General features: G+C 62.9%; 3 protein-coding genes across 6 annotated transcripts in view; all 3 read right to left on the bottom strand.

Moving 5' to 3' along the window:
• The window catches only part of DENND4B (DENN domain containing 4B), a 12,156-nt gene extending 4,270 nt beyond the window's left edge, over positions 1–7,886 (bottom strand). Inside the window, exons 1-17 of the mRNA XM_081823236.1 lie at positions 7,658–7,886; positions 6,657–6,996; positions 5,860–6,112; positions 4,968–5,037; positions 4,600–4,769; positions 4,271–4,515; positions 3,975–4,041; positions 3,826–3,884; positions 3,512–3,656; positions 3,078–3,253; positions 2,885–2,985; positions 2,366–2,581; positions 1,884–2,029; positions 1,478–1,617; positions 1,273–1,399; positions 659–865; positions 10–396 (exon numbers count right to left, since the gene is read on the bottom strand). Of these exons, the coding sequence (XP_081679362.1) occupies positions 10–396; positions 659–865; positions 1,273–1,399; positions 1,478–1,617; positions 1,884–2,029; positions 2,366–2,581; positions 2,885–2,985; positions 3,078–3,253; positions 3,512–3,656; positions 3,826–3,884; positions 3,975–4,041; positions 4,271–4,515; positions 4,600–4,769; positions 4,968–5,037; positions 5,860–6,112; positions 6,657–6,996; positions 7,658–7,667 (2,859 nt within the window). The 5' untranslated portion in view covers positions 7,668–7,886. The remainder of the gene's footprint in view (positions 1–9; positions 397–658; positions 866–1,272; positions 1,400–1,477; positions 1,618–1,883; positions 2,030–2,365; positions 2,582–2,884; positions 2,986–3,077; positions 3,254–3,511; positions 3,657–3,825; positions 3,885–3,974; positions 4,042–4,270; positions 4,516–4,599; positions 4,770–4,967; positions 5,038–5,859; positions 6,113–6,656; positions 6,997–7,657) is intronic.
• Positions 7,887–9,397: 1,511 nt separating this feature from the next.
• Positions 9,398–18,363, bottom strand: CRTC2 (CREB regulated transcription coactivator 2). Of its 2 annotated transcripts, XM_081825552.1 has the most exons (15): positions 18,122–18,362; positions 15,448–15,549; positions 15,260–15,373; positions 14,713–14,777; positions 14,323–14,368; positions 14,057–14,125; positions 13,781–13,884; positions 13,651–13,680; positions 13,416–13,480; positions 13,265–13,314; positions 12,900–13,150; positions 12,198–12,604; positions 10,837–11,106; positions 10,179–10,365; positions 9,398–10,049 (listed from the first exon to the last, which is right to left on the bottom strand). In XM_081825552.1, the coding sequence occupies exons 2-15, from the start codon at positions 15,501–15,503 to the stop codon at positions 9,829–9,831; spliced, it is 1,935 nt and encodes a 644-aa protein (XP_081681678.1). In that variant the 5' UTR covers positions 15,504–15,549; positions 18,122–18,362; the 3' UTR covers positions 9,398–9,828. The 2 variants fall into 2 exon arrangements, with proteins under 2 accessions (XP_081681678.1, XP_081681677.1); XM_081825551.1 differs by lacking the exon at positions 14,323–14,368 and having other exon boundaries at positions 18,122–18,363.
• A 502-nt stretch (positions 18,364–18,865) lies between these two features.
• On the bottom strand, positions 18,866–22,633 carry SLC39A1 (solute carrier family 39 member 1). 3 transcript variants are annotated; one of them, XM_031039343.2, is made up of 5 exons: positions 22,545–22,633; positions 22,261–22,380; positions 21,802–22,020; positions 21,513–21,643; positions 18,866–20,436 (listed from the first exon to the last, which is right to left on the bottom strand). In XM_031039343.2, exons 3-5 carry the CDS (start codon positions 21,986–21,988, stop codon positions 19,780–19,782), a joined length of 975 nt encoding a protein of 324 aa, XP_030895203.1. In that variant the 5' UTR covers positions 21,989–22,020; positions 22,261–22,380; positions 22,545–22,633; the 3' UTR covers positions 18,866–19,779. The 3 variants fall into 3 exon arrangements, with proteins under 3 accessions (XP_030895203.1, XP_030895204.1, XP_081681675.1); XM_031039344.2 differs by having other exon boundaries at positions 22,269–22,380; XM_081825549.1 differs by lacking the exon at positions 22,545–22,633 and having other exon boundaries at positions 21,802–22,011; positions 22,261–22,538.
• Between the last annotated feature and the right edge of the window lie 40 nt (positions 22,634–22,673).

Here is a 22,673-nt window from a genome sequence, read left to right as displayed (position 1 = left end):
CCTGGTTGCGCTGTCCAGGGCCAGTCTCGGGGAGGGGGGCGCGTCTGGTTGCGCTGTCCAGGGCCAGTCTCGGGGAGGGGGGCGCGTCTGGTTGCGCTGTCCAGGGCCAGTCTCGGGGAGGGGGGCGCGTCTGGTTGCGCTGTCCAGGGCCAGTCTCGGGGGGGGGGGCGCGTCTGGTTGCGCTGTCCAGGGCCAGTCTCGGGGGGGGCATCCTCCCCCTCCGCACCCCTGGCTCTGGCTGCCGTCCCACCCAACCAGATCCGGTACCTTGTTGTAATAGCCGTAAGTGATGGTGTTGGGCACGACGCCCGCCCGCCTCATCTCCAGCATGACCCGCACGGACAGCACAGGCTGCCCATAATGGGAGCACAGTTGCATCAGTACCCGGTAACACACCTGGGCCAGGAGAGGCACAGGGTGAGGGGCCTGCTCCCCACCCCGAGCCCCAGGTCTCAGTCTCCCCCGGTTCCCACAGACTTCACTGGTCCCGGGCAGCTCCTGGGGCCACCTGCCCTTCCCGCTGCCCCACAGCCTCCAGGCTCCACCGCTGTCCCCTGAACATACTCAGCGAACGCTGTGAGCCCCTGCCCAGCTCCCCGCCGGCTCCCCCCCGCCCCCAGCTGCAGAGGCCTCCCTGGGGCCGGGCCCGGCTGCCCACCTCATCGGGCAGCACCACCTTGCGGCTCTCCATCTGCCGCAGCACGTGGTAGGCTGTGTGCAGCGCCTGCACACGGGATGGTGCCGAGCGCACGTAGGCGGGCAGGCACAGGAACCACAGCCCATAGCAGTGCCCCAGCAGGCACCGGGCCCACAGCTCAGGCACGGCTGCGGACTTCTGTGCCATCCGCTGTGCAACCTTCATCTCCTGGATGGGGCAGGGGACACCTGCATGAGGACGGTGCCAGGCCAAGGCCGGTCTCCAAATGGTGTGGGAGACGCGGGGCCTTCCCCCCCTAAGGAAGGGCCTGTGCTCTGAGGAGGCAGGAGGGATTCTGCGCACAGGGTTCAGCCCCAGAGCCCCAGGCAGGGATGCCCAGCTCCCGAGCATGGACAGGTGCCCTGGAAGAGGCACCGAGCCCCTGGCTTCCCGGAGTGCTCAGAAGACGAAGGTGATGACGGTGAGGACAGCACCAACAGCTAATGCCTTACGTGCTTTTTATGGGCCAGGCACATTGAAACCTGCTAAAGGCGTAGTAGGTACGATCATACCCACTTCACAGATGAGGAAATGGCCTGAGTCAGATGCCCTTGTGGGGCCCACGTCCAGGTTACCTGTTTGGTACGGCGAGGGGCAGGGCTGCTGGGGGCGCTCCGGGATGGGCCTGGCACAGGCAGCGCCCCGGGCTGCTCCCGTGGGGACTCAAACAGCTCAGCCCGCAGCTCTGGGAACCCATCGTAGCTGGAGGGGCGGGAAGAGGCAGTATTAGGAGCAGCCAAGGCTCGGCTAGCCACGGGGCCTGGAACAAGAGGCCCTCACCAGTACTGGGGGGCGGATTCACTGCCCTCTGGCACTGGAGGCTCCTCGGGGGGTGTGATGAAGACGGTGAGCTCACTCCCTGACAGGTCCTCCAGCTCCACCAAGGGTGTGGGCTCAGGCTTCTCCTGCTCCGGGTGCACCTGCAGCAGGGAGGTAAGAGAGCGTCAAGACAGCGGGCCCAGCAGGCGCCGCCTCCGGGAGGCACAGCAGCAGGGACGGAGCACGTGCGCCCGGGCTTCACCGAGGCCCTGGAGACAGAGCCGGGGGACAGCGTCAGCAACGGGAGGGCAGGACGTACGGGCAGCCCGCCCGTACGTGCGCAGCTGCACGTGCATCCCCAGCACGGACGAGGGGTCCAGTGTCGCAGCAGCGACAGCGGGCACGGACAGCGGACAGCGCCCGATACCTTGTCGACACAAGAGTCGAAGAACTCGAGGGCGGCATGCCGCGCGGAGCCGAAGGAGCACTCCTCGATGAACTGCGAGAACATCTGTGTGCGCAAGACCTGGCAGTACAGCTTGTGGCTGGAGCGCTCCCGGGATTTGAGGAAGCCTGGGGGTGAGAGTGGGCGCGGGGGGGGGCGATGTCAGCAACCAACCCGCTCGGCCTCTCTTGGGTCCCTCTGGCAGGACGACTGCGGCCGCTGAGCACCAGTCCCATGGGGCCCTCCCTTCTGTCCATCTGCACCCACGGCCTCAGACTGGGGGTCCCCGGGGTCAGGGCCCGGGGAGAGCTTGGCCCATGGGGCGCTTCGCCCCAAGTGCTAGGCCCCCGGAGGGCAGGGCCAACGCTGGGGCGGCCGGTGCCTCTAACAACCATTTGCCCAGCGAAGGAACAAGCAGGGGAGCGGCGCCCGCCCCCCACGCCGCGGGCACAGGCCCTCCCTACCCTGCAGGAAGAAGAGGTTGTCGACATCTCGAGCCCCCTCCGAGGGGGCCTGGGTGAGCGGGCGCAGGAAGTCCCGGTAGCCCTTGAGCAGACAGGCCATGAAGCGGAGAAAGGCTCCCTGGACTTCGCGCTCCAGCCGCGCCCGGCGGCCGCACACGGCCTCGTAGTCCGTCAGCAGGAACTCCAAGGACGCCTCCTCCTCGGGCCCGGTGTATGCTGGGGACCAGGGCAGCCGGGGTCAGGGCCGGCCTCAGCCCTGCTCCTCACGCACCCCTTGCGCCAATACTGACCACGATGTTAGCAGTGGGTAACAGTTTCAAGCCTCCCCAGTGACCTGTTCGCCCCCCACCCCTGCAACACACATAGGAATATTAACGCGGTAGGCCCGCGCTCTCGTGGAAACGAAATCCCAACACCTCTAGCCTCCTCAAGGAAGGTTTAGCTCTCCACAGGCCTCCCTACTTGGAGGCTTAACATCAGTGGCAGTTTCCAGCCCCCACCCCTGCCCGGGGCTCTCACTCTGATCCAGCTGCTGATACAAGTTTGTCAGCGTAGCCAGCAGAACCTTGTAGGGTCTGCGGGGCAGGGTCCGAGGGGAGAGGGGCTTCTTTTCCTCGGTCCTGTGAGATGCGCAGAGGGAAGAAAGGGCAGTGGGCTCCTCGCCGGCCTCCCCCACTGCACACCAGCCCCGAGGGATGCCCAGCCCTCTTACTGGAAGAGCGTGTTGGTGTCAAGATCAACGCAGATGACATCAGCAGGCGGGTCGTGCAGATCGAAGTAGCTGGAGTGGATCCCCACGATGAAGGGCACGGGGGCGCTCAACACGTCTGCCAGCACCAGTGGGCAGAGCGGGATGTAGGGACACTGCCAATGCAGCGGGAAGATCATCTGGAGCACCGGGGAGTGGGGACCAGTGAGCAGGGGGCTGGAGCAGCAGAGGGGGTCAGGAGGGGGAGGGGGCATTGGCCGGGGGTGGGAGGGGTGCCTGTTGACGGAAGCTGCTGGAGGTGGCATCTGGAGAACAGCCCCTGACACCCCTGGGTGAGGCTGAGGGACCCCGGAAGGAAAAAGAAGTGGAGTCTGGGCAGGGGTGGAGGCACCAGTGAGAACCTTCTGGGGAAGGAGGCCGGGCAGGGCGGCACTCACTGAGACGAGCGCCTCACAGACGCTGGTGAGCAGGTCTGGCCGCAGCGAATGGACCAGGAGCTTGTGCTCGGTGAGCACAGCCAGCAGCAGCGTGACGGCCAGCTCGGGGCCCAGGCTCTGCAGGAGCTGCAGGAAGCTGGCACCGCTGCAGAAGTGCAGGGGGGGGGTCGCCGGGATGCCCCGGAGACCCCTCCCCAGACATGGCGCAGACGCCGCCAGGGCCTGGCCGGCGCCCACCTCAGCAGCCGTGCCCACCTGCCCGGCACCTACCAGGTCCACGGTCGTCACAGCCCCCCCCCAACCTGGGCACGTACCTGAGCGGCAGGGGTGAGGACACGGGCTGGCAGAGGAGCAGGTTGTCATACGGAGACATCTGGGGGGCAGAAGAGCCGTAGGTCAGAATGGGGGCAGCCCCTGCCGACCCCCTCCCCCCAGCCAGCCCCACGCTGGGCCTGGCTCTCACCTGCACCAGGATGCGGGGTCTCTGTGGGGAAGGGAAGGGGACATTGTGAATGAAGTGGGAGATGTGCCTGGGGAAGAGAGGGATACCGGTCAGCAGCAGACTCCCCAGACCACCCCTCCCCGTCCTCCCCGTCCTCCGCCCTCCTCCTTCACCCATGCACTCAGAGCACAGGCCCCGCTCGCCCCGGGCACACGCTGCACACCCAGCCCCAGCTCCACCCTACCCTCTCCCACCTCTCCCGGGCTCCCCTCCCCTCGCTCGTCACCCCCTCCCAGGGCCCAGGCCGCCATGCTCACGCTTCCAAGGGCAGGCGGTGGGGGCCCGAGACGGAGTAGCGGTACAGGAAGGTGAGGAAGGCGCGGAAGGCGGGGAAGGCAGGCCAGCGCGAGAGCACAGCGATGGCTCGGCGGCTGCGCACGGCCCGGCCCCCCAGCGCCCGGCCCCGCTCCACAGCGCTCAGGAGGCCCAGGGCCCGCGCTTGCCGCTCCGACAGCCTGGCCCTCGGGAAAGCCTCGTAGAACTGCAGGGCAGCACCGTACACCTGGGGCGGGGGGCGGGGCGGGTGGAGATGCCGTCAGGCGGGCTCGGCACAGCCCGGACCCCTCCGCACACTCCCCACACCCACCTTGTCACCAGCTGCGCCCGTGAGCACAAAGGTGGAGAAGACAGGCACGGGGTACTTGGTCTGGGCGGGCCAGCACTCCACAGTGGCTCCCATGGGCAGGCAGAAGACGGGCACGGACTCGGGCAGTGGGAACGCCTCGTTGTCCTCCTCTGGGTAGCGGCCCAGCAGCTCTGCACCCCCGGCAGAGTGGGGGGACCAGAAGAAGGAGGGCCGATCAGACTCCAACGGAAGAATCCGGGAGATGCCAGAGAAGGGCCCAGTGGCAAAGGCGAAGTGCGTTCTGGGCACGCTGATGCTACCAGCCAAGAGGCACCAGGACAAGGGGACATGAAGGACCAAGAGCTTGGAGGGACAGAGGGGCGACTCACCTGCCTCGTACACCAGCGTGTTGGCCTTCGCCAGGCCCACCTTGTAGCACAGGAATACTGCTGGGCCCCACTGTCCCAGGAACGACAAGAGACAGACACATTGCTAACAAAGATGTCCAGGCTCCATTTCCTCTTCCACCCCTTAGCAGTTTTTTGTCTTTAATTAAAAGTTAAGTTTTTTTAAGTAGGCTCCAAGCCCAGTGTGGAGCCCCAAAATGCAGGGCTGGGACTCACGACCCTGAGATCGAGAGTCAGATACTTAATTGACGGAGCCCACCTAGGCATCCTAGCGGTCTTTTGTCTTTAAAACTCCCAATCGGGGAGCCTGGGTGGCTCAGTTGGTTAAGCGTCTGCCTTCGGCTCAGGTCATGATCCTGGAGTCCCGGGATCGAGCCCCGCATCGGGCTCCCTGCTCGGCAGGGGGTCTGCTTCTCCCTCTGACCCTCCCCCCTCTCGTGTTCTCTCTCTCAAATAAATAAAATCTTTAAATAAATAAATAAATAAATAAAACTCCCAATAATCCTGGGGCACCTGGGTGGCTCAGTTGGTTGAGCATCCATCTCTTGGTTTCGGCTCAGGTCATGATCTCAGGGTCGTGAGATCGAGCCCCATGTCGGGCTCCATGCTGGGCATGGAGCCTGCTGGAGATTCTTTCTTTCCTCTCCCTCTGCTCCTCCCCTCACTCGCTTTCTCTCTCTCTCTCTCAGATAAATAAACAAAATCTTTAAAGAAAAACCTTCCAATAATCCTGGTCCCCCAAGACTAGAGTCACCCCTCTGGGCCCACCCTGGACGTCAGAGGCCCTGGTGCTAGGGCGCCCTCTGAGCCCCATGCCCAGCCCTCACAGCAGCACAGTGCAGGCCTCTGCGTCTGGCCCCAGGGCCCTGCTCACCATGCCGGGGTTGAGGTTGCGGGGCAGTCGGCAGTAAGTATGAGGAGTGCCCTCGCCCTTGCTGGGCAGCACCAGGCAGAGGTCAGTGATGCCCAGGGCATGCAGCCCTGCCCCCTCTGCTGCCCGCCGGCAAGTGAGGTAGGTGCGGGGGTGCCCAGGGCCAGGAGGGGCCAGGTTGGCCGAGTGGCTGTACGGCGTCGTGTCCAGCACTTGGAAGCCAGGCTTGGGTCGTTCCTTCCCCTCATACAGGACCCTGGACACGGAGAGCAGGCATAGATGTCAAGGGCTCAGGAGAAAGACCCCAGTCCTGCCAGATCTGCCCAACGAGTCCTACCTACCAGCCTTGCACCCTCAGCCTCATCGGGCACCGGGGCCCACTTCTTGCAGGACTCTGCCCTCCAGAATCCTGTGCCTCCTCTTCTGCCCTCGGCTCTACTTCTCGATCAGTAACAACCTCTCAAGCCTTCCGTGGCTCTCATGCTCATTCATAAATGCCAAGAGGAAAAGCTTCCACTTACTGACTCCATGCCAAGTCCCACATACAGATGGCCTTATTCAGTCTTCTCAACCACCCTGTGGAGAGGTATTCTTGCCCCATTCTCCAGAGGGGCTCAACGCGCAGCCCAAGATCCCCCAGCTAGCAAGCGGCCGTGCTAGTCCCCGGACCCACTCCATGTGGTGACTAAGCGTGACCACCTCCCCCTGCTCCCTGCCTCTAGCCTGCTCTCTTCCTGCCCTCACCCCAGCCCCCCCCCCGTCCCCGCCTCCCCTGGTGCCCACACAGGAGGGGCACGCACCCCAGCTCAACGAGGGGGGGCTTGTCGCGGCCCCTGCGGTAGCAGATGACGGGCTGAGTTCCACCCAGGAGCCCAGCACTGAGTTCCAAGGGGTGGCCCCCCGCGGAGGACTGGATGCAGGTGTAGCCCTGGGGCACCTCCTCGCCCAGCGCCCTAGCAATGACTGCCACGTCTGTGATGGGTTCAGCTGGCCGGGGAGGGCGCAGGGGCGCACTGGGTTCGGGAACCCATGTCTCCTCAGGGATGGGGGCTCCGTTCCCTGCAAGCCCAGCTATCACGAAGTAATCCACCAGCCGGGGGGGCCGCTCCTCCGCCATGGCCCCCCCCTCACTCACTGCATCTGTAACGGTCAAGTGAGGGAGAGATGAGGAGCAAGGGAGACAACCAAGGGGCCCCCCTCTGCTCCCTCCTCTCCACGGGCCTTCCAGGGGAGGGTCGGGTCGGGGGTGGTCCGCCAACCCTGAGCTCTCCCGCCTGTGACGTCACCAGGCAAGTAAAGAGAGCAGGACCCTCCCGCGGGCGGCACCAGCCCTCCCCCCAAGCAAGCCCGGCTCCACTCCCGCGCACACAGCTGACCTCGGCTCTGACCTCATACCGCTCCTGTATCCCCTTTAAAGGCCCCACCCGTCCTCACTCCCGACAGCGGGGACCACAGTCCGTTCTATAATGGCCTGCAATGACATCATGCCAACCTGACAGTCTGTTTTAAGGGTTTCTGACCTTCCCACTCTACTGATGACATCATCAGAACCTCACGATCCAGCCAAGGTTCTTAAAGAGCGCACCTCTAGGTTTCGGGAAGGCCCACGACACCCAAGTTTTCGTGTCCTTTTCCCTACCCTGTCCACTAACCCGACACAAAGCCCAGCGCCCTCCCACCTCCAGGATCCTGAAGTTAGGTCCGAAGCCGCCGTGGGAGGCAGTCCGGCCATCTGCCCTCGTTCGCGGAGCACAGGGAGGGAGCCGGGCGCCCCACGGGCCTCCGCTAACTGTGTTCTCACCTGCCGCCATGGCCCAACCCCAGAGCGGGGGCCCCGGGGGTCCCCAGAGCCCGGGGGCGCAAAGCTGGGGAGCAGCTCGGTGGGTGGTTGCAGCACAGGACTGGAGGCATGGGGCGCTCGGGAGGGGAAGGGAGGGGACTTCCCGAAACCCCGGAGGGGAAGCTGCGCGGGCGGAAGTCGGCCCCGGGGCGTGCGGCGGGGGCACCGCCGGGCCGGCAGCGCAGCCGTGGGCGCGGGAGCCGCGCGGCCCTCCTCCGCCTCCCCCTGCCCCCACCCGGGGCCGGGGCCCCGGGCGCGCCCCTCACCCCGGGCCCCCGCCCAGCGGACGGGAGCCGCGGCAGCAGACGCGGGTAGGGGTCGGGGGAGGCCTGCGGGCCGGGGGGCGCCCTCCGCACACCTGCGCGCCCGCCCCCGCCCGGCCGGCTCCCCGCGCTTTCACTTCCCCGCGGCGGAGGAAGCGGAACCAGCTGCGCCGCCGGCTAGCCCGACGGCCCCGCCCGCGCCCCTTCCTCGCCCGCCGCCCGCCCGGCCCTACCTGCCGGCCCGCGGCTCCGCGGCCCCCGGCCCGCGGGCGGGCGGCTCGGAGGCGGGCGGCGGGCGGCGGGCGGCGGGCTACCCGGCCCCGGACATGGCGCCCGGCTCAGCGCGCTCCCGCCCGGCGGCGGCGGGCGGAGGGACAGGCGGCCGGGGCGCCGCACCGGGCTCGTCCGCGCGCCCCGCTTTCTCCGTGGCCCCCCCACACCCCCACCCCGGCCGTGACCCCGCCGCGCCCGCCCGGCGCCTGCAGCGCGACCCCTGGCGGCCGGGAGGGCCCCCTGCACGCAGGCGGCGGGCGCCCGTCCCGCCCCGGGGCCTGGTCACATGTGGCCCGGGTGCCTGGCCGCGCGCCTTGGCGGCCCCGGCGGCGCCGACCCAGCGACGCCCCTACTCCCAGGTTTAGGGCACACAGCATTCCCTGCGGGCCTGGGCCACAAGCTCTCAGTTCCCTTTTCTGAAAAAGACAAGGTCTTTGGAAAGAGGAAGAGGAGAGGCCAGCTCTGCGGGGCGTGCAAAAGTAGTGGAGCGGAGGGGGGCGGGGGGCTGCTTGAGGACAGACGCCACTCCTCTGCCGGGTACAGAGAAGAGCAGAGGGCAGAAGCTCACATGGCCGGAGGCTGGCAGCCTGAGTCAGAAAGAGGAAGCCCCTTGGGGACTCTGCGAGCAGGACAGCACAAAGGGGCAGAGGAACAGAGCAGGGAGGGAGGTGGGGATGCACACACAGTGAGGAAGCAGGGCACAGACCTGGGAGCATGAGGTCAGAGGCTGGCCAAGTACCGCTTGTCTTCTAGGTTCTCCGGGCTTAAAAGGTCCATAAGGAAGAGGGAGCCAACCCTGCCTGGCATCCATAGTTGGTATAAAATCCTCCTGGGGAGTCTCCCTCAGCTAGAGGATCCTTGGGGCCCGCTGCCCCTGGGGAAACATCAGACTGTGATCTCAGCCATCAGTCGCCTCCTCACCCTTGACTCACAGCCAGGGCCTGGACAGGTGGGAGGGCACAGGAGGGCATGTGTGCTGCCCCGGGAGCCTACATCCAGCCTGGACGCCCATGTTCAATGCTGGGTACAAATTCTGAGGCTGGGGCCCCTCCACAAACCGCAACAGTGATGAAAAGATGAAAAAAGCCTATCAGACGAAAGGGCCTGGCCCCAAGGATCCTCTAAATTTCCAAGTGCATCCCCAAGAAAAAAACCACACCAAGTGTTTGATACGATTTTTTTATTAACATATAATATATTTAATAAAAAATAATATCCACTCTGGCGCTCTCCTCCATTGCAAGGGGAAGAGTGGTGAGGAGGGGTTGGCACTGCCCACCCCCAGGCATCCGGGCAAGTCCTGCCTCCGGGGCTCCCCTCCACCCCTGCCTTCCAACAGGCTCTGACCTCCAGACAGACGGTTCAAAGTTACAAGTGCTTTAGGTCCTCCCTTGAGCTCCCCCAGGCCCACCCCTTGTGCAGAATTCAGGGGCCACCTGGACAAACCCTTTGCTTTTTCTCATTCCTGGGATCCCTCGTTCATGTTAGAAAGAGGATCTGGGGGCAGAGTGGAGTCTCTACTGGCCAGGGGGAAGGGAGGAAAGGAACAGTGATGGGGCAGGGCCGCGAACAGGGGTGCCGATGAGGCCCCTCCCCTCACTGCAGCCGGTCACTGCGGAATGAGTCCTCCACAGCAGGATCGGGCAGCAGGGCACAGGGATCGCTCAGCATGTGGAGCCCTTCCAGGCCCAGTGGCTCCATGCGCAGGTCCTCCTCCAGCCCGAGCCCCAGCCCCAGCCCAGCTGCCGACACCTCAAAGCCAGGAACTCCGGCCAGGGCCGCCGCAATCTCCTTAGAGAAACCTGGGGAGGACTCTCCTGTGGGGGCAGAAGAGATGGGTGAAGACCCATGCCCTGTAAACTCTTCGAGGACCCCTGGATCCCCTGCTGCAGCAGCGAAAGTATCACCCCCTCCTTCCACGCCCCATCACCACCCACACTGCTCACCTGGGAGAATGATGTTGGGCCCTGGAGCATGGCGGGAACAGTGGGTCACGTTCTGGTGGTTGAGGGCATGGGGGTCCTGGAGGCTACTCACTGGCCCCTCACCCCCTAAAAATCCAGGCCCTTCAGAAAAGCCAGGGGGATCCAGCGCCAGGCTGGTTGATGGGCTCTCCATGCTGAACTGCTCCAGCTACGGACACAGACAGAGCCTAAGGAAGTGCACTTCAGAAAAGGGTGTCCCGTTGGCTCCTGCCTGCCCTGCAAATACGTCCCCTCTGCCCAGCAAAGCACCCCCCCGCCACTCCAGGAACAGGAGCAGAGACAGGGAGAAGGCAGCAAGCAGAGCAGAGCAGCAAGCACGGGGCCCGGAGTAGGTGTGGGCACCGTACCTGCTGGGACAGAGCGTGTGCATGCCAGGAAGAGAACAAGTCAGAGCAGCGGGCATCAGAGAGCACGCTGTGCGGAGACAGCTAGGGGCGGGGGCAGGATTGGGGTCAAAGGCAGGAAGAGAGAAGCCTCAGGCTGGCAGTGCTCTGCTATCCGGGGGGAAGGAGCTCTCCCCCGCCACCCCAGATCTCCCCATTCAGAGTGCACCAGGGATACAACACAAGCCCCCCGACCCACGCCCGGCCCTCCCCTGCTCCTAGACATGGGTACTCACGTTGCTCAGGCCGAAGTCACTCATGGGCCGGTGGTAAGACTGCTGCCCGTGCCCACTGGAGCTGGGTGGGTACAGTGTCCCGTAGTGCGGTGGCCGGCCCGGGGGCTGCCCACCTGACAGCTGCATGGAACAGGCCTGAGAGGACAGCCCTGGCTGCTGTAGAGGCTTTGGGGTGGGCGGCTGGCTGGGCAGAACCAAACCTGGGGGGCTATATGGGTACGGAGGCAGCCGCTGGTCGGTGGACAGTTTGCTGGTATCCAGGGGGACACCCTGAAGAGAAGCAAGGAAAAAGGGAGCAGCTTAACCCTCGGTAGCGCCCCAGGGGGGAACTCTTAGTCAGGGTTTCCCACCCTGTGAAGCTGCAAGCGTCCTCAACACAGACGTGACAGTGTTCCACGGGGCGCCCCGGGGCCGGGGGCCGTCACTCAAGCGCGTATCAGAACGAAAGCGAGCGAGCGAGGCCGGCGTCGGGCCCGAGGAAACCGCGCCTGCACGGGGAGGCTGCCACACCCCCACAGGCCAAGGCCAGGGCCAGGGCCAGGGCCAGGGCCAGGGCCAGGGCCAGCACGGTGGGCTGCCGGAGGCAGGGAGAGCGGGAAGGAGGGAGGGAGTAGAGCCCTCGCTGGCCTGGCCTTAGTCTTTCCTCCAGGAACATGGAACACACATTCCAGGGAAGGGCAGTGGAGGAGAGGAAGAGGGCAGAGAGAAGGGGGGCGGGGCAGGGAGAGGCGCGCATTTCAGCACTGAGGAAGGAGCCCTCAGCTAGGTTCTCAGGCTGCTCCCAACTCTTCCTAACTTGCTGAGTAAGCTTGGAAAGCACTTTCCCTCTGGGTAGTATCCTCATCTGTAACACGAAGAGATGAGGCTCCATGTCTGAGAGCCCCTGACTCTATGAAATCCGTGGAAGGAGGACAGCGATGGGAGAGGGGATGGGACAGGATGAAGGCATGAAAGACAGACAGACGAGGAAAGAAGCATGGGGAGAAAAGGGGGAGAAAAAGCTACCATTTGTGGGGCATGCACCTGGGTGGGCACGGCCTAAGCACGTCCCGTACGCGGTTCCTGTGATCCTTACAACAGCACCCTTGTGTTACAGGTGAGGATGCGAGGCTCACAGCCAGCAGGGCACCTGTCCAAGGAGACCGCTAGGAAGAGGCGGGGCTGGGATGTGAACCGGGAAGCGGCTCCCCCAGGCTTTGTGCTCTTCAGGCAGGAGGGACAGAGGAATGAAAGGGGATGGCCGAGACAAGGAGCACAGAAGTGAGGAGGGGGTGTCTGGAGAAAGGAAGGTGGAAGGGAGTGTGTGGCAGGGAGAGAGAGGGGGAAGGGAGACAGACACGGACGAAGGCAGCCACGCGTACCTGAGTGATGGAGGACAAGGTGGGTGACATTGTTGGCGAAAACTGTTTGGGCAGCTGCTGTTGGGACCTTCTGGCGTCAGCTGGGCCCACGGGCAAACTCAGGGGGCTGAGGGGCACACGGCGGTGGCGGGGGGAGGTTCCGGGGGTAGAAGCTGGGTAAGGGGGGGCGCCCAGCACGGGAGATGAAGCGGAGGAGGAAGAAGTGGCAGAGGAGAGGGCCGGGGCACTGAGCGAGGGGTGGCCCAGGGAGGCGGTAGGCAGTGCGTGGCGGGCCAGGGAGGACGCAGGCAGGGAGGGGTGGCTGTGGGAGCCCTGGAGCGGGGGCTGGGGGCTGCTCAGGGAGGCCTGGAGGTTGGGGTTGCTCAGGGAGGACTGCAGGGATGGGTGGCTGAGAGGGGAGTGAAGTCCTGCACAGACAAAAAGCAGAGATGCCCACGTTACTGATGGGAGCTGGACCCCTTTCTGCCCAGGACGGGGAGCAGCGACCAGACTATGAAGGTGGCAACACAATGTCCTCCCTGCTCTGTCCCTGACAGTGAGGTTGGCACGGCCCACCTGGGGGCTGCCCTCCATCACCTTTCCAGGAAAAGCCCCATCTGCCGTGAGGGACTCCTGGGCAGGACTGGTGTGGGCAGTCACAGGAGGCTCCTGGGGGCCCGAGCCCCCCACCCCGTCACCCCTCCGGCCAGGACAGCCACTCACCTGGCGCATCATAGCCCGAGCCCGGGCCCAGGCCCAGGCCCCCGCTGATGCCGAGGTGGGTCATGGTGTGGGTCAAATTGGAGGTACTGTTGCCCCCACTCAGGCTGGGGTAGGCTGTCTCCTCAGGGTCCAGGGGAGTGGGCAGTGGCGGGGGAAAGTGCAGGTTGGTGAGGTCAGGTAGGGAGCCGCCTGTGTTCAAGGCAGGTGGGAGGACGGGCACACTGGCAGGCTGGTCAGGAGATGGGAAGATGCTGCGGGAGGAGAGGAAGAGAAGCGGAGATGGCGGCAGTGGTCGGGGTGGGGGACGGAGGCTGGCCTCCCACGTTTCCCCTCAGCCCCTCAGCCAACCTAATCGAGGCACCTACTTAATTCCAGGGACTTCACAGGACCGAGGTCGGGAGGAGGATGAGGACAGCTGAGGAGAGAAGGAAGACTGTGAGAAAGGAGGCCAGAGCTCAGCGAGGACCGAGGAAGACCTGCCCCACAGAAAGAAGGGGGGTAGTGGGCCACACCGACCTTCTTAGCATCCCATGGCTTCAGCAAATGCTTGTCATCTAGCAAGTTCTCCTCAACAGCAGGGACTTGAAAAAGAAAGACTGGTGATGAGAGGGCTGGAGAAGGAGCCGGTGGGGCAGGAGAGGAAGCAGAGGTGAGAGGGAGGCAGTCCCGCTCCCGGGCCCTGCACAAAGCCCCCAACACCAGGCCAGAAATCCGTGGGCATCAGTGGCCACAAACGGCGAGGAACACATACCTTTGGAGTCCACTTCACCATCCAGAAAACCTACAAAGGATGCGGGAGAGTTGGCTACAGTCCGGACTTCTCTACGGGCTTCAAACAAAAGCTCGTCAGGTCATTCCCCGCCCAGGGCCAGGCCATTTACCTCCACGGCGGCTGGGCAGGATGCTGGGAGGGGCAGGGCCTGGATAAGTGTCCTGGGGGCTGGGGTTCATCACACTGGTGTGAAGGGCAGAATCAGAACTTGTCCTGTGGGGGTGGGGGGAGCAGAGGTGAGCTCGTACCTGTGACGGTGTTCCTGGTCCCCATGCCCTGCTCAGCAGGGGACAACGCTAGCTGGGCTGGGACAGGGTGGGGCAAGGGAGCAGGGCCCGGAAACAGCAGATAAGAGATATGGCGCAGAGAAGGCCAGGGCCATCACCTGTTCAGTGCAGATGGCAGTCGAAACAACTGTCCCTTCTCTGCAGGGAAATTGCCCCAGGGCATCGTCCTGGGGTGGAAACACAAGGTCAGGAGGAGGAAGGCTAGCAACAGACAGGAAAGCCAGCACGGGGCTAGAGAGCGCCGGCCGCTGAGGCGGAGATGGACAGGGCTGAGCACCCAGGGCCGTGCCTCCTTTCTGGTTCTTCTGCTCCCTGTGACCCGACCCCCCTCCCACGATCAAGCTAAGAGATCTGGAAACTCAACTTGTCTCTGCCGGGATAAGCTGAATGGGAATCCTGGAGCCCAGCGACTGTGCACGGAGGATGACACAGACCGCGGAGGGTCAGAAATCTGGGGCCAGAACGCTGCATCTGGCAGCCACTCCTGTGGAGAGCCAGCCATCCTCCCTCCCCGGACACGCACATCCCAGTCAGCCACCGTTACCATTGGTCCTGCACTGGCTGGACTGGGAGGCTCGGCTGCCAGTGTCAACAGGGCCAAGACTGGACTCTGACCCACCTACCGCACCTGCCCCCACCCCTCCCAGCCCTACATTATGGAGGAGGCACTGTTCAAAGCCCGGCCCCAACCCAAGCTCCCTCCAGAGACACGTCAGAGAGTGGACAGGAGACCCTGTCTGCCCTAGACACTGACCTCCGCCAGCCGGACTCCGGGGGAGGAGACAAGTAGGCAGGACTATAGGGAGAGCTGTCGACGTGAGCAGCACCAGCAGCAGTTAAGGAGAAAGGGAGGAGGGCACAGAGGGGACAGAGACCAGATAAGAGGAGAACACTGGAGGAGGTGGATGAATTGTTTCAAGAAGCAAGTACCTCCCTCCTCTTCCACGAGGGGCGACAGGGCCAAAGAATGGAAGAGAAAAAGAGAACCAAGCCCAGTAGAGTTGGAAAAACGAGGGCGAATAACCGGACAGGACGTGAGAAACAGGTCTATGAGAGTCTCTGAGACTGAAAGCTACCAACAGAAAGGGGAGGAGAAACGTGAAGAGGGAACCAAACGCCCTTCAGCAGGAGACATAGGTCTCCCCGTCGAAGGAGCCAGTGCCGACACAAGGGCCAGACGGTGGCTTTTCTGGGAGGCCGGGAACGGAGGGACTGACCGCACACAGAGTCCCTTCCTCCCACGAGTTCCCGAGGAACCCCGTCGCCCCCGGGCCCCCCACAGCCTCCGCGAAGGATATGTGGCGGGGGCAGCGGCGGAGTGGGGACACCATCCTTCGGGGGTCTCGCTGCACCCGCTCCACCAGCCCGTGGTGCCGCGTGCCCCGAGATGAATCCAGAGGCGAGTGGAGGGGGCTCTGCCAAAAGAGACAGGGAGGTCACCTGGGGAAGTCGCAAGTTGCCTGGGCCCCTATGACTGCAGTCCACTCACCTGGAACTCAGCCAGGCCACAGCCAATCTGGTTAACGTTGGGCAGAGAACCGCCATAATGGGAGCTCCTCGTGTAGGCCAGTCGCAACTTCTGGGCCTGTAACTGAGATGGGGAGGACAAACGGGAATGTCAGGGAAGGTTCTGACGACTGTTCCCGTTCCTCTGGCCACTCCTGCCATCTGTCTCCAGGGCACGCCCTACTGCTGGAGCACTTAAGAGCGCCGCCAGGAAAAGCAGTGGGGGGCAGGCCGGGTGCGAAGCTCGGCCCCAGCTCTTCCGCAGGCCACCTCAGCCACCCCACTAATGGCTGGTGTCGCCCTGCCACGCAGGGCCTGACACTCTGCTTGGGGCCTGTCCCAGTTGGCATCAGTCTAAACAGAGTCCCGGAGGGGTTGCCAGGAGCCCCCAAGCTAGTCACATGGGTCAGCTCCTGGGAAGGGTGCCTATTAGGCACCTCGCTTTCCCTTCCAGATGCGTCCAGGACTAATTGGAACATGAGGGGAAGGCCACAGGTGGATGCCACAGAGCCATTATCGCCAACCTCTCTCCTTCCCACTCTGGAGGGCCCAGGCTTCTGCCACTTGGCCTGCCTCAGGAAAGCTACACAGAGCCTGCACCACCCAAACTAGAACACCTAGGAAATGATGGCTCTCCCAGCTGGAAAAACAGTGCTGAAGCCAAGAAGCAGTCTTCTTCTACCTAGTTCTAAAGCCCCTGAATGGACAGGGAAGCCTTGAGAACGGTGCCGAGAGAGGGAGCGATAACCCAGTTCAGCCTGGCCTGACCCCCACTTTGGGGAGATGTATCTGGCATGGCAGTGAGACACCACAACCCTCAGTCTGTCTACAGATCTTAAGTCCTTCCGTGAGAGCTGAACACCTACTTCTGAGGCTCAACCACTGCAACCTGCCAAAAAATGGACGTAGGGCAGCTGATGAACTTCTGGGGGTCATGCACTGTTGTGCAGAGGCCAACATCAGAATTGACTTTCTGTTCCAAGTGATCAGCCCACTGAGTTTAGCAGACACTATGTAAACCTTTGGGCCGCTCAAGATTGCTATTAGTAGATGTGCTAACCCTAGCCCCTCAGTACTCTGGGCCCCCATGGCTGTAGCTGCCTCAAAAGAGCCCTCTCAGCTAAGCTAAGCCCCAGATCTCTTATCTCTAGCTTTAGACTCTTGGGTCCCTGAGCCCCGGCCTTGTACGCCCACTAGATATTTATGTGCAGCAGCGAGGCAACCTGCAGGGGCAAGGTGGGCAGAAGGGGTGTTTGGACAAACCAAGGCGCTAAAAAGACAGAGGCCTCAGCTCTGAGCTTCTCACAGCCTTTCTGTTTGTACACACAAACCCTAAAATCCCACCCTGCCTCTGCTGGAGTCACGGTCCAGACAGAGGACAGGGTGTCAGGCCGAGCCTCTCGCCCACCTCCTTGCCTCCGCACCCACCATGAGCAAAAGCTCCTAAAGGGGAGCAGTCAACAGATCATGATCCTCATGGCATTCAGAGGGAGTTGTGTGTGCACACACACACGATATGCTTCCCCCCTAACTCTCTCTGTTCTGACTCCCACAAACTAGGACACGTGGTCTCTAGAGACCCAAAGGGAAAAAAACACAAGGAAAACCAACAGGGGAAACACAAACAAGAGTACAACGAGAGTCGCCGTCACAGAGACAACCACAGTCAGATCAGAAACGTCTTTCTGTGCCACCATCTCCCCGTGAGTTCCTTCCAGCGCTCCGCCATGAGGGATCACTGCAATAGCCTCACCTGCTGTTTTGAGAATAACGTGTCCCTAAATTAGGACTGCACACCAGCTGGGCAGACTCCCACCCTCACTCCCTCTGATATTCAGCCCTGGAAAGCAAGAAAGGAAGGCCAGAGGGGCTTCAGAGGCAACCGTGCCAGGATGTCTTTTTTCTGGAACTGTTTAGGAATGAAGATCCCCAGCCACAGAAGACCCTCAGAGGAACCTTATAACGGACCCACAAAGCAGAAAGCTTCCAGAAAGCTTTCCAGAAAGCTCAGCAAACCTAACCTATAGCCAACTGGTGACCCGCTTTGGAGCTTCAAAGTCCTACCTCCCCTCCGCGGTGGCCAGGGCAAAACATCAGGCACAGTCTGCGAGCAATGGACCTTACCTTCATTCACGTCAGGAAACCACAAGAAATATTTGAAAAAGGAAGCAAAGGGAAGGGACGCAGGAGGGGACTTCCTGCCCCACTAGACTCAGCGCTGCGGCGCGCAAACCACTCAAGGGGCCCTTTCCCGAAGGTACTGAAGTGCCGAGAATGGCACAGCAGGGCAGAGGGACCAGACTGGAGGAGACACCGACTCGGAGCAGCCGGGCTGGGGCGAGCGGACCATGCCCCCCGCCACAGCCCAAGCTCGGGGATGCTGCAGGAGCGTCCCCAGGGGCTCAATCAGGGATGCACGGGATCGCCGCCGGCCGCCGCCCCCACGCGGCCCCCGCTGGCTCCCCAGCCCCCGGCTCCCCCGCGTCCCGGCCTCCCCCGCAAGCCTGTCTTCCTGCCCCTCGGCCCTCCACCCGCGCCTCCCGGACGGCGGCGGCCCCGCTCCGCCTCCCTCGCGGCGGCGCCCGCCCCCGCCCCGCCTCCCGGCGCCCCGCTCCGGGACTGCGCCCTCGGCTCCCGCTCCCCCGGCGGCCCCTCACCCGGGTGGAGCCGATGTCCATCATCACCTCCTCGAAGGCCGCCGTCTCTTCGGCCTGACGCTGCTTCTGCAGCGCGATCTTCTCGCTAAACTTGCGCGGATTGGAAGCTGCGGCCGTGGCCGAGCCGGGCCCGTTCGCGCCCGCCGTCGCCATCTTCCCCGTGCGTCCCTCCCCGCCACCCTCCCGGACAAGCCACGGTCCCGCCGCGGGCCTTGGCCCGCGCCTCCAGCCGCAGCCACCGCCGCCGCCTCGGCGAGCACCGCGAACCCGGCCCCAGCCTAGCCCGGACCTGCCGCGCGCGAGGGCCGCCGGGAACTGTAGTTTGTTTACGTGACCCCTGCGCGGCCCCAGGCGAGCAGCGCGGACAGGAAGCGGACTCCATTTCCCAGCAGCCCTGTGGCCCTGGGGCCTGGGAGCCTGGCTCCTCCCCCCGGCTCCTCCCTGCGCGGGGCAAGCTGGGAAAAGTAGTTCTAAGTTGGTCTGGAGCCTCCGACCGTGAAGGGGAGCAGGATGCAGGAGAGGGAAGGATTGGGGAGGAAGGGGAAGGGGTGGAGACAGGGCGGGAAGAAGGAAGGAACAAAAGAGGGAAAATTTGGGTCTTCAAGGAAGGGGACTACGGAGCCTGAATGAAAGCAGTGAGAGTAGGGATATTAAAACAGATATAAACGTCTGGGACTCAGGCCCTCTCACACTGGCTACGTGCCCACCCCTTGCCCAAGACAAATGAATCAGACACTGCACAAATGTATAGAAACATCTTTTATTTGGGTAACAAGTCCCAAAACAGGTCAGTTAGTAAAATAGATTCTAGAGAACATGGCTCTATCCACAGCCCTCCCTCCCCAAAAATAGCTGGGGGTGAGCTTTCCCCTTGGGCTCCTCTGGTATAAAAAAAAATTTGGCAGCTCAGTATTTCTCATCTGGGCATGGGGCACCATTTCCATGTTCAGTATTCCCAGGGTGCAGTAGTGGTGGGGGGCCGTATCTCTGCCAACCCTCCCCCAACCTCAACTCAGCAAACAGGGCTGCCTCCAAAAAAAGAGCAAGCAGGGCCCCTCCGCTGAGGTGTTGGGCAGGGTTCAGTGCCATCACTGTGCTTTTTGACAAAGAGGGAAGGGATTTATTTGGCACTTTAAAAATAGAGAAGTGAGCAGGACTAGAGAAGCCAAAGAAGGTACCAAACTGGCAGGAAGAGGCCATTTGGCACCAGTCCCCTGGGAGAAGGGAAGCGGGAGATAGAGTAGGCGCTAAGAAAAGAAGGAGTCCACTCCACGCCAAGTGACAGAGGGCTGAAGTGGGCTAGAACCAGCAGGACTGCTGCCTCTGGGCTGTGCCTTCTCACACCTCCATCCCGCAGCGGCGGGGTGCCCGCTCCCAGCCTTGCCATCGTCAGCTCGTCCCTGTATGTAGTGTGACCCTGGATTCTAACACTCAGTGTCTTCCCCATTGTGAATCACTGATTGCGTCTTTAGTGATAGGACTATCCCTTATCCCTCGGGGCCAGGCTCTTGTCTACCACATCCCTCCCATTGGTCAGATAATCCCAAAGACTCCATCCCTATCTCCCAGAGAACCCTTTGATCCTCAATCCTCCCTTCTCCACTCCTTATTTTCATATGCTGGGGTGGAAAAGGAAGGTCAAGAGCACCTGGAGCTCCCTAGACTTGGATGAAGAGCAGGCCAGTAAATAGGGCAAAGCCTGCAAGGAGCAGGATGACCTTGAGGATCCTCTGCTCAGAAGTGGCCAGCTCCTGGGGCAAGATTTCCAGGAAGGTAATATAGAGAAAGGTGCCAGCTGCCATGCCCTCCAGCACAGACTGGGCCAGCTGGTGCAGTGGCCCAGCCGACTCTGCCAGAGCTGCACCCAACCCAATGCCCAGAGGTGTCATGCATGAGAAGAGGATCCCACAGCCAGCTACCACCTGCGCTCGCAGATGGCTCTGCAGCAGCCGCAGGGACAAGCTGACTGCCAGAATACCCTTGTGGAGCAGCAAAGCCAGGCAGAGCTCCAGGGCCCGAGCCCGGTCTCGCTGCAGCCCCACTGCCAGTCCCTCGAACACCGAGTGCAGGGCCAGGGAGAAGACCAGTACGCAGGCACGCAGGGCTGAGGGGGCTGCAGGGGCTCCACCTGCCTGTGGGACACCTGGCCCATCATGCCAGTGCTGTGGCCCACCATTTGCTGTTCCCAGCAGAGCTCTTGTCTCCTCTCGAGGTGGTGGCCCTGACTGCTCCTTGTAAGCTAGTGTGATCTGTTCCATCACCAGGACCAGGAAGAAGCCCATTGCCAAGATGAACTCTTGTAGGGGGAACTGGAGCTGTGGGCAAACAGGGCAGCAAGAAATTCAGGAGACAGGCCAACAATGGGGAAGAGTCAAATTCAGAGTATCGAGGACTCCCAGTTATACAGACTTAGGGTCCCCCACAGATGCAGGGCTACTCTCAGTTACACAAAGACACACACAATCACATAGATGATAGTGTCGCTCACGGTACTACATATAGACCAGTTTCTCAACTTCAGCACTATTAACATTTTGGGATGGGTAATTCTTCATTTTGGAGGGCTGTCCTATGCTCAGTGAGATGTTTAACAGCATCCTTAGCCTGCACAAAGCCTTCCTTTCCCAACTGTGACAACCAAAAAGGTCTCCAGACACTACCAAATGCTTCCTGTGAAGGGGGTGCAAAACCACCCCCAGCTGAGAGTGACTGATGCAGACACATAGGCGCGCACACACACACACGCACACACACGCGCACGCACACAGGATCACACGTTGCCCACCTCACCAAATGCTCCCACACAGAGCCACAAACTCCCAGGGGCCACTGAGACTTACACAGTCATACGGGGCGGCCGGTCACTCGCTCACAGAAGTTACATCCTGTGTTACTTCCCCAGCCTTAGGACGAGGAAGAGCTCAGGGTGCCCTCCTGGCCCCTCCACACACCGTCTCAGCTTTTCCCCTGAGACTTCCCTACGCCTTGTACTTGACCTTCTTCACATCCTACTTCCTTGGGTTATGGCGTTTTAGGTCAGGAACTCCAGGCCTCCCACCCTTCCCAGGCCTCGAGGGCCCTCTACTGCCAGCAAAGTGGTGTGAGAGTGAAGATGATTCTTGGAGGCTGTGACTGAGAAACTCACAGAGTGGGTCACATGCCTGTACGAGGCTCCCCTCAGTGACCCAAAGAGTGCATGGCAGGCACAGATGGACTGGGGGCGAAGGGGAGCACCCCAGGAAGAGTTATGCCCCATCCCTAAAAGTCACAGTTCATAGGGTCCCATGCTAGGCGCCTTCCACACGGTCACACGGTCACGGAGCGCGTCTCCCACGGGTGTGTGACTGAACACCCCCCCCACACAGGGTCACATGCAGCAGAAAGGGCTCACCGTCACGTGCAGGGCTGCCAGGGCCTCATCTATGGCAGCCAGGTAGTCAGGCAGTAGGTCCAGGAGACAGGTGGCCAGAAAGACACCCCCTGCGAAGCAGCTTACTAGGCTCAAGGCTTTTTGGCGGGAGGCTGGACAGGAGTGGAGCACAGACAGGAGTGAGCAATGAACACCCTCAAGCCTCACTGCCCGAACCCAAGCAACGGTCACTCTTGCCTTCCCGTCTTTAGGAGAACCTCCGCAGCCCCCAGAGCCCTCCCCAACCCAGCAGGGAACAGGAGAGGCTCACCTGAGGCTTCGGGGCCGGCCCCAGGCCGGCGCAGCACGCAGATGGGCACCAGACTGCAGAGAAGAGTGAGCAAGAGCAGCAGCACCAGGGCGCCCATTTTCACCTCCAGACCCACGGGCCCCGGGGGCTCCGAGGCCACCGCCTCCGGGCGCCACACCAGGAGCTCTGGCTCTGCCCAGGGCCCCATGGTGGCTGTAGCTGCCCCAACGACTTTCGGACCTAAGACAACGCGAGTGGGGCAATGGTCACTTGAAGAACGGGCCAAGCAGAGGGGAGAGCTGGTCAGCGGGCGGGAGCCGCCTCACCCTGCCGCCCCCCGCCCTCCCCAGCCCAGTGTGACTCATGCACTCCCGGACTCGGAACGGTCCCCTTCCCCCGCAGACTGCGCCCCTTCAGATGGCTCATTCGGGGACCCCGCGCGGGGGCTCCGGCGTCAGGGCGGTGTGGACGTCTCATTACCCTTTCACCTGAAGCTCGGTCCTCCCGGGAGAGGAGAGGCCGGGAACCCCGCAGGAAGGAGGGGACGGAGCAGAGGGGGTCGGGCTGCGCAGAGGTGTCGCGGGGAGCTTCGTGGGCCACCTGGGCAGGGCGAGTTTGGGGGCGGATCACTCCCCGCTCCCGTTTCACCAGCCGCGCGCCGGAAGCAGAGAGCGGCGCGCTCACGGCCACCGCCAGGGGCCCCAGGCGGCGGGGTCGCGGTGGGCCGAGGCCGTCCAGCCCACACGGCCCGGGCACACACTCACCTCGCCAGGGTCCCCCTCCGCCGCAGCCGCTGGGTTCCGCCGCGACTCGGGACCCCGCCCCGCCGCGTCCCGCCTCCCCGCCGCCGCCGGCCAATGACGGCGCCAGGAGGGCGGGGCCCTGCCAGGAGT

This window comes from Leptonychotes weddellii, chromosome 6, assembly GCF_054177405.1.
Source record: "Leptonychotes weddellii isolate Sample4059 chromosome 6, ASM5417740v2, whole genome shotgun sequence".
Classification (NCBI taxonomy): domain Eukaryota; kingdom Metazoa; phylum Chordata; class Mammalia; order Carnivora; family Phocidae; genus Leptonychotes; species Leptonychotes weddellii.
The sequence above is the reverse complement of the archived record's forward strand: the minus strand, read 5'-3'. Positions and strand labels throughout refer to the sequence as shown.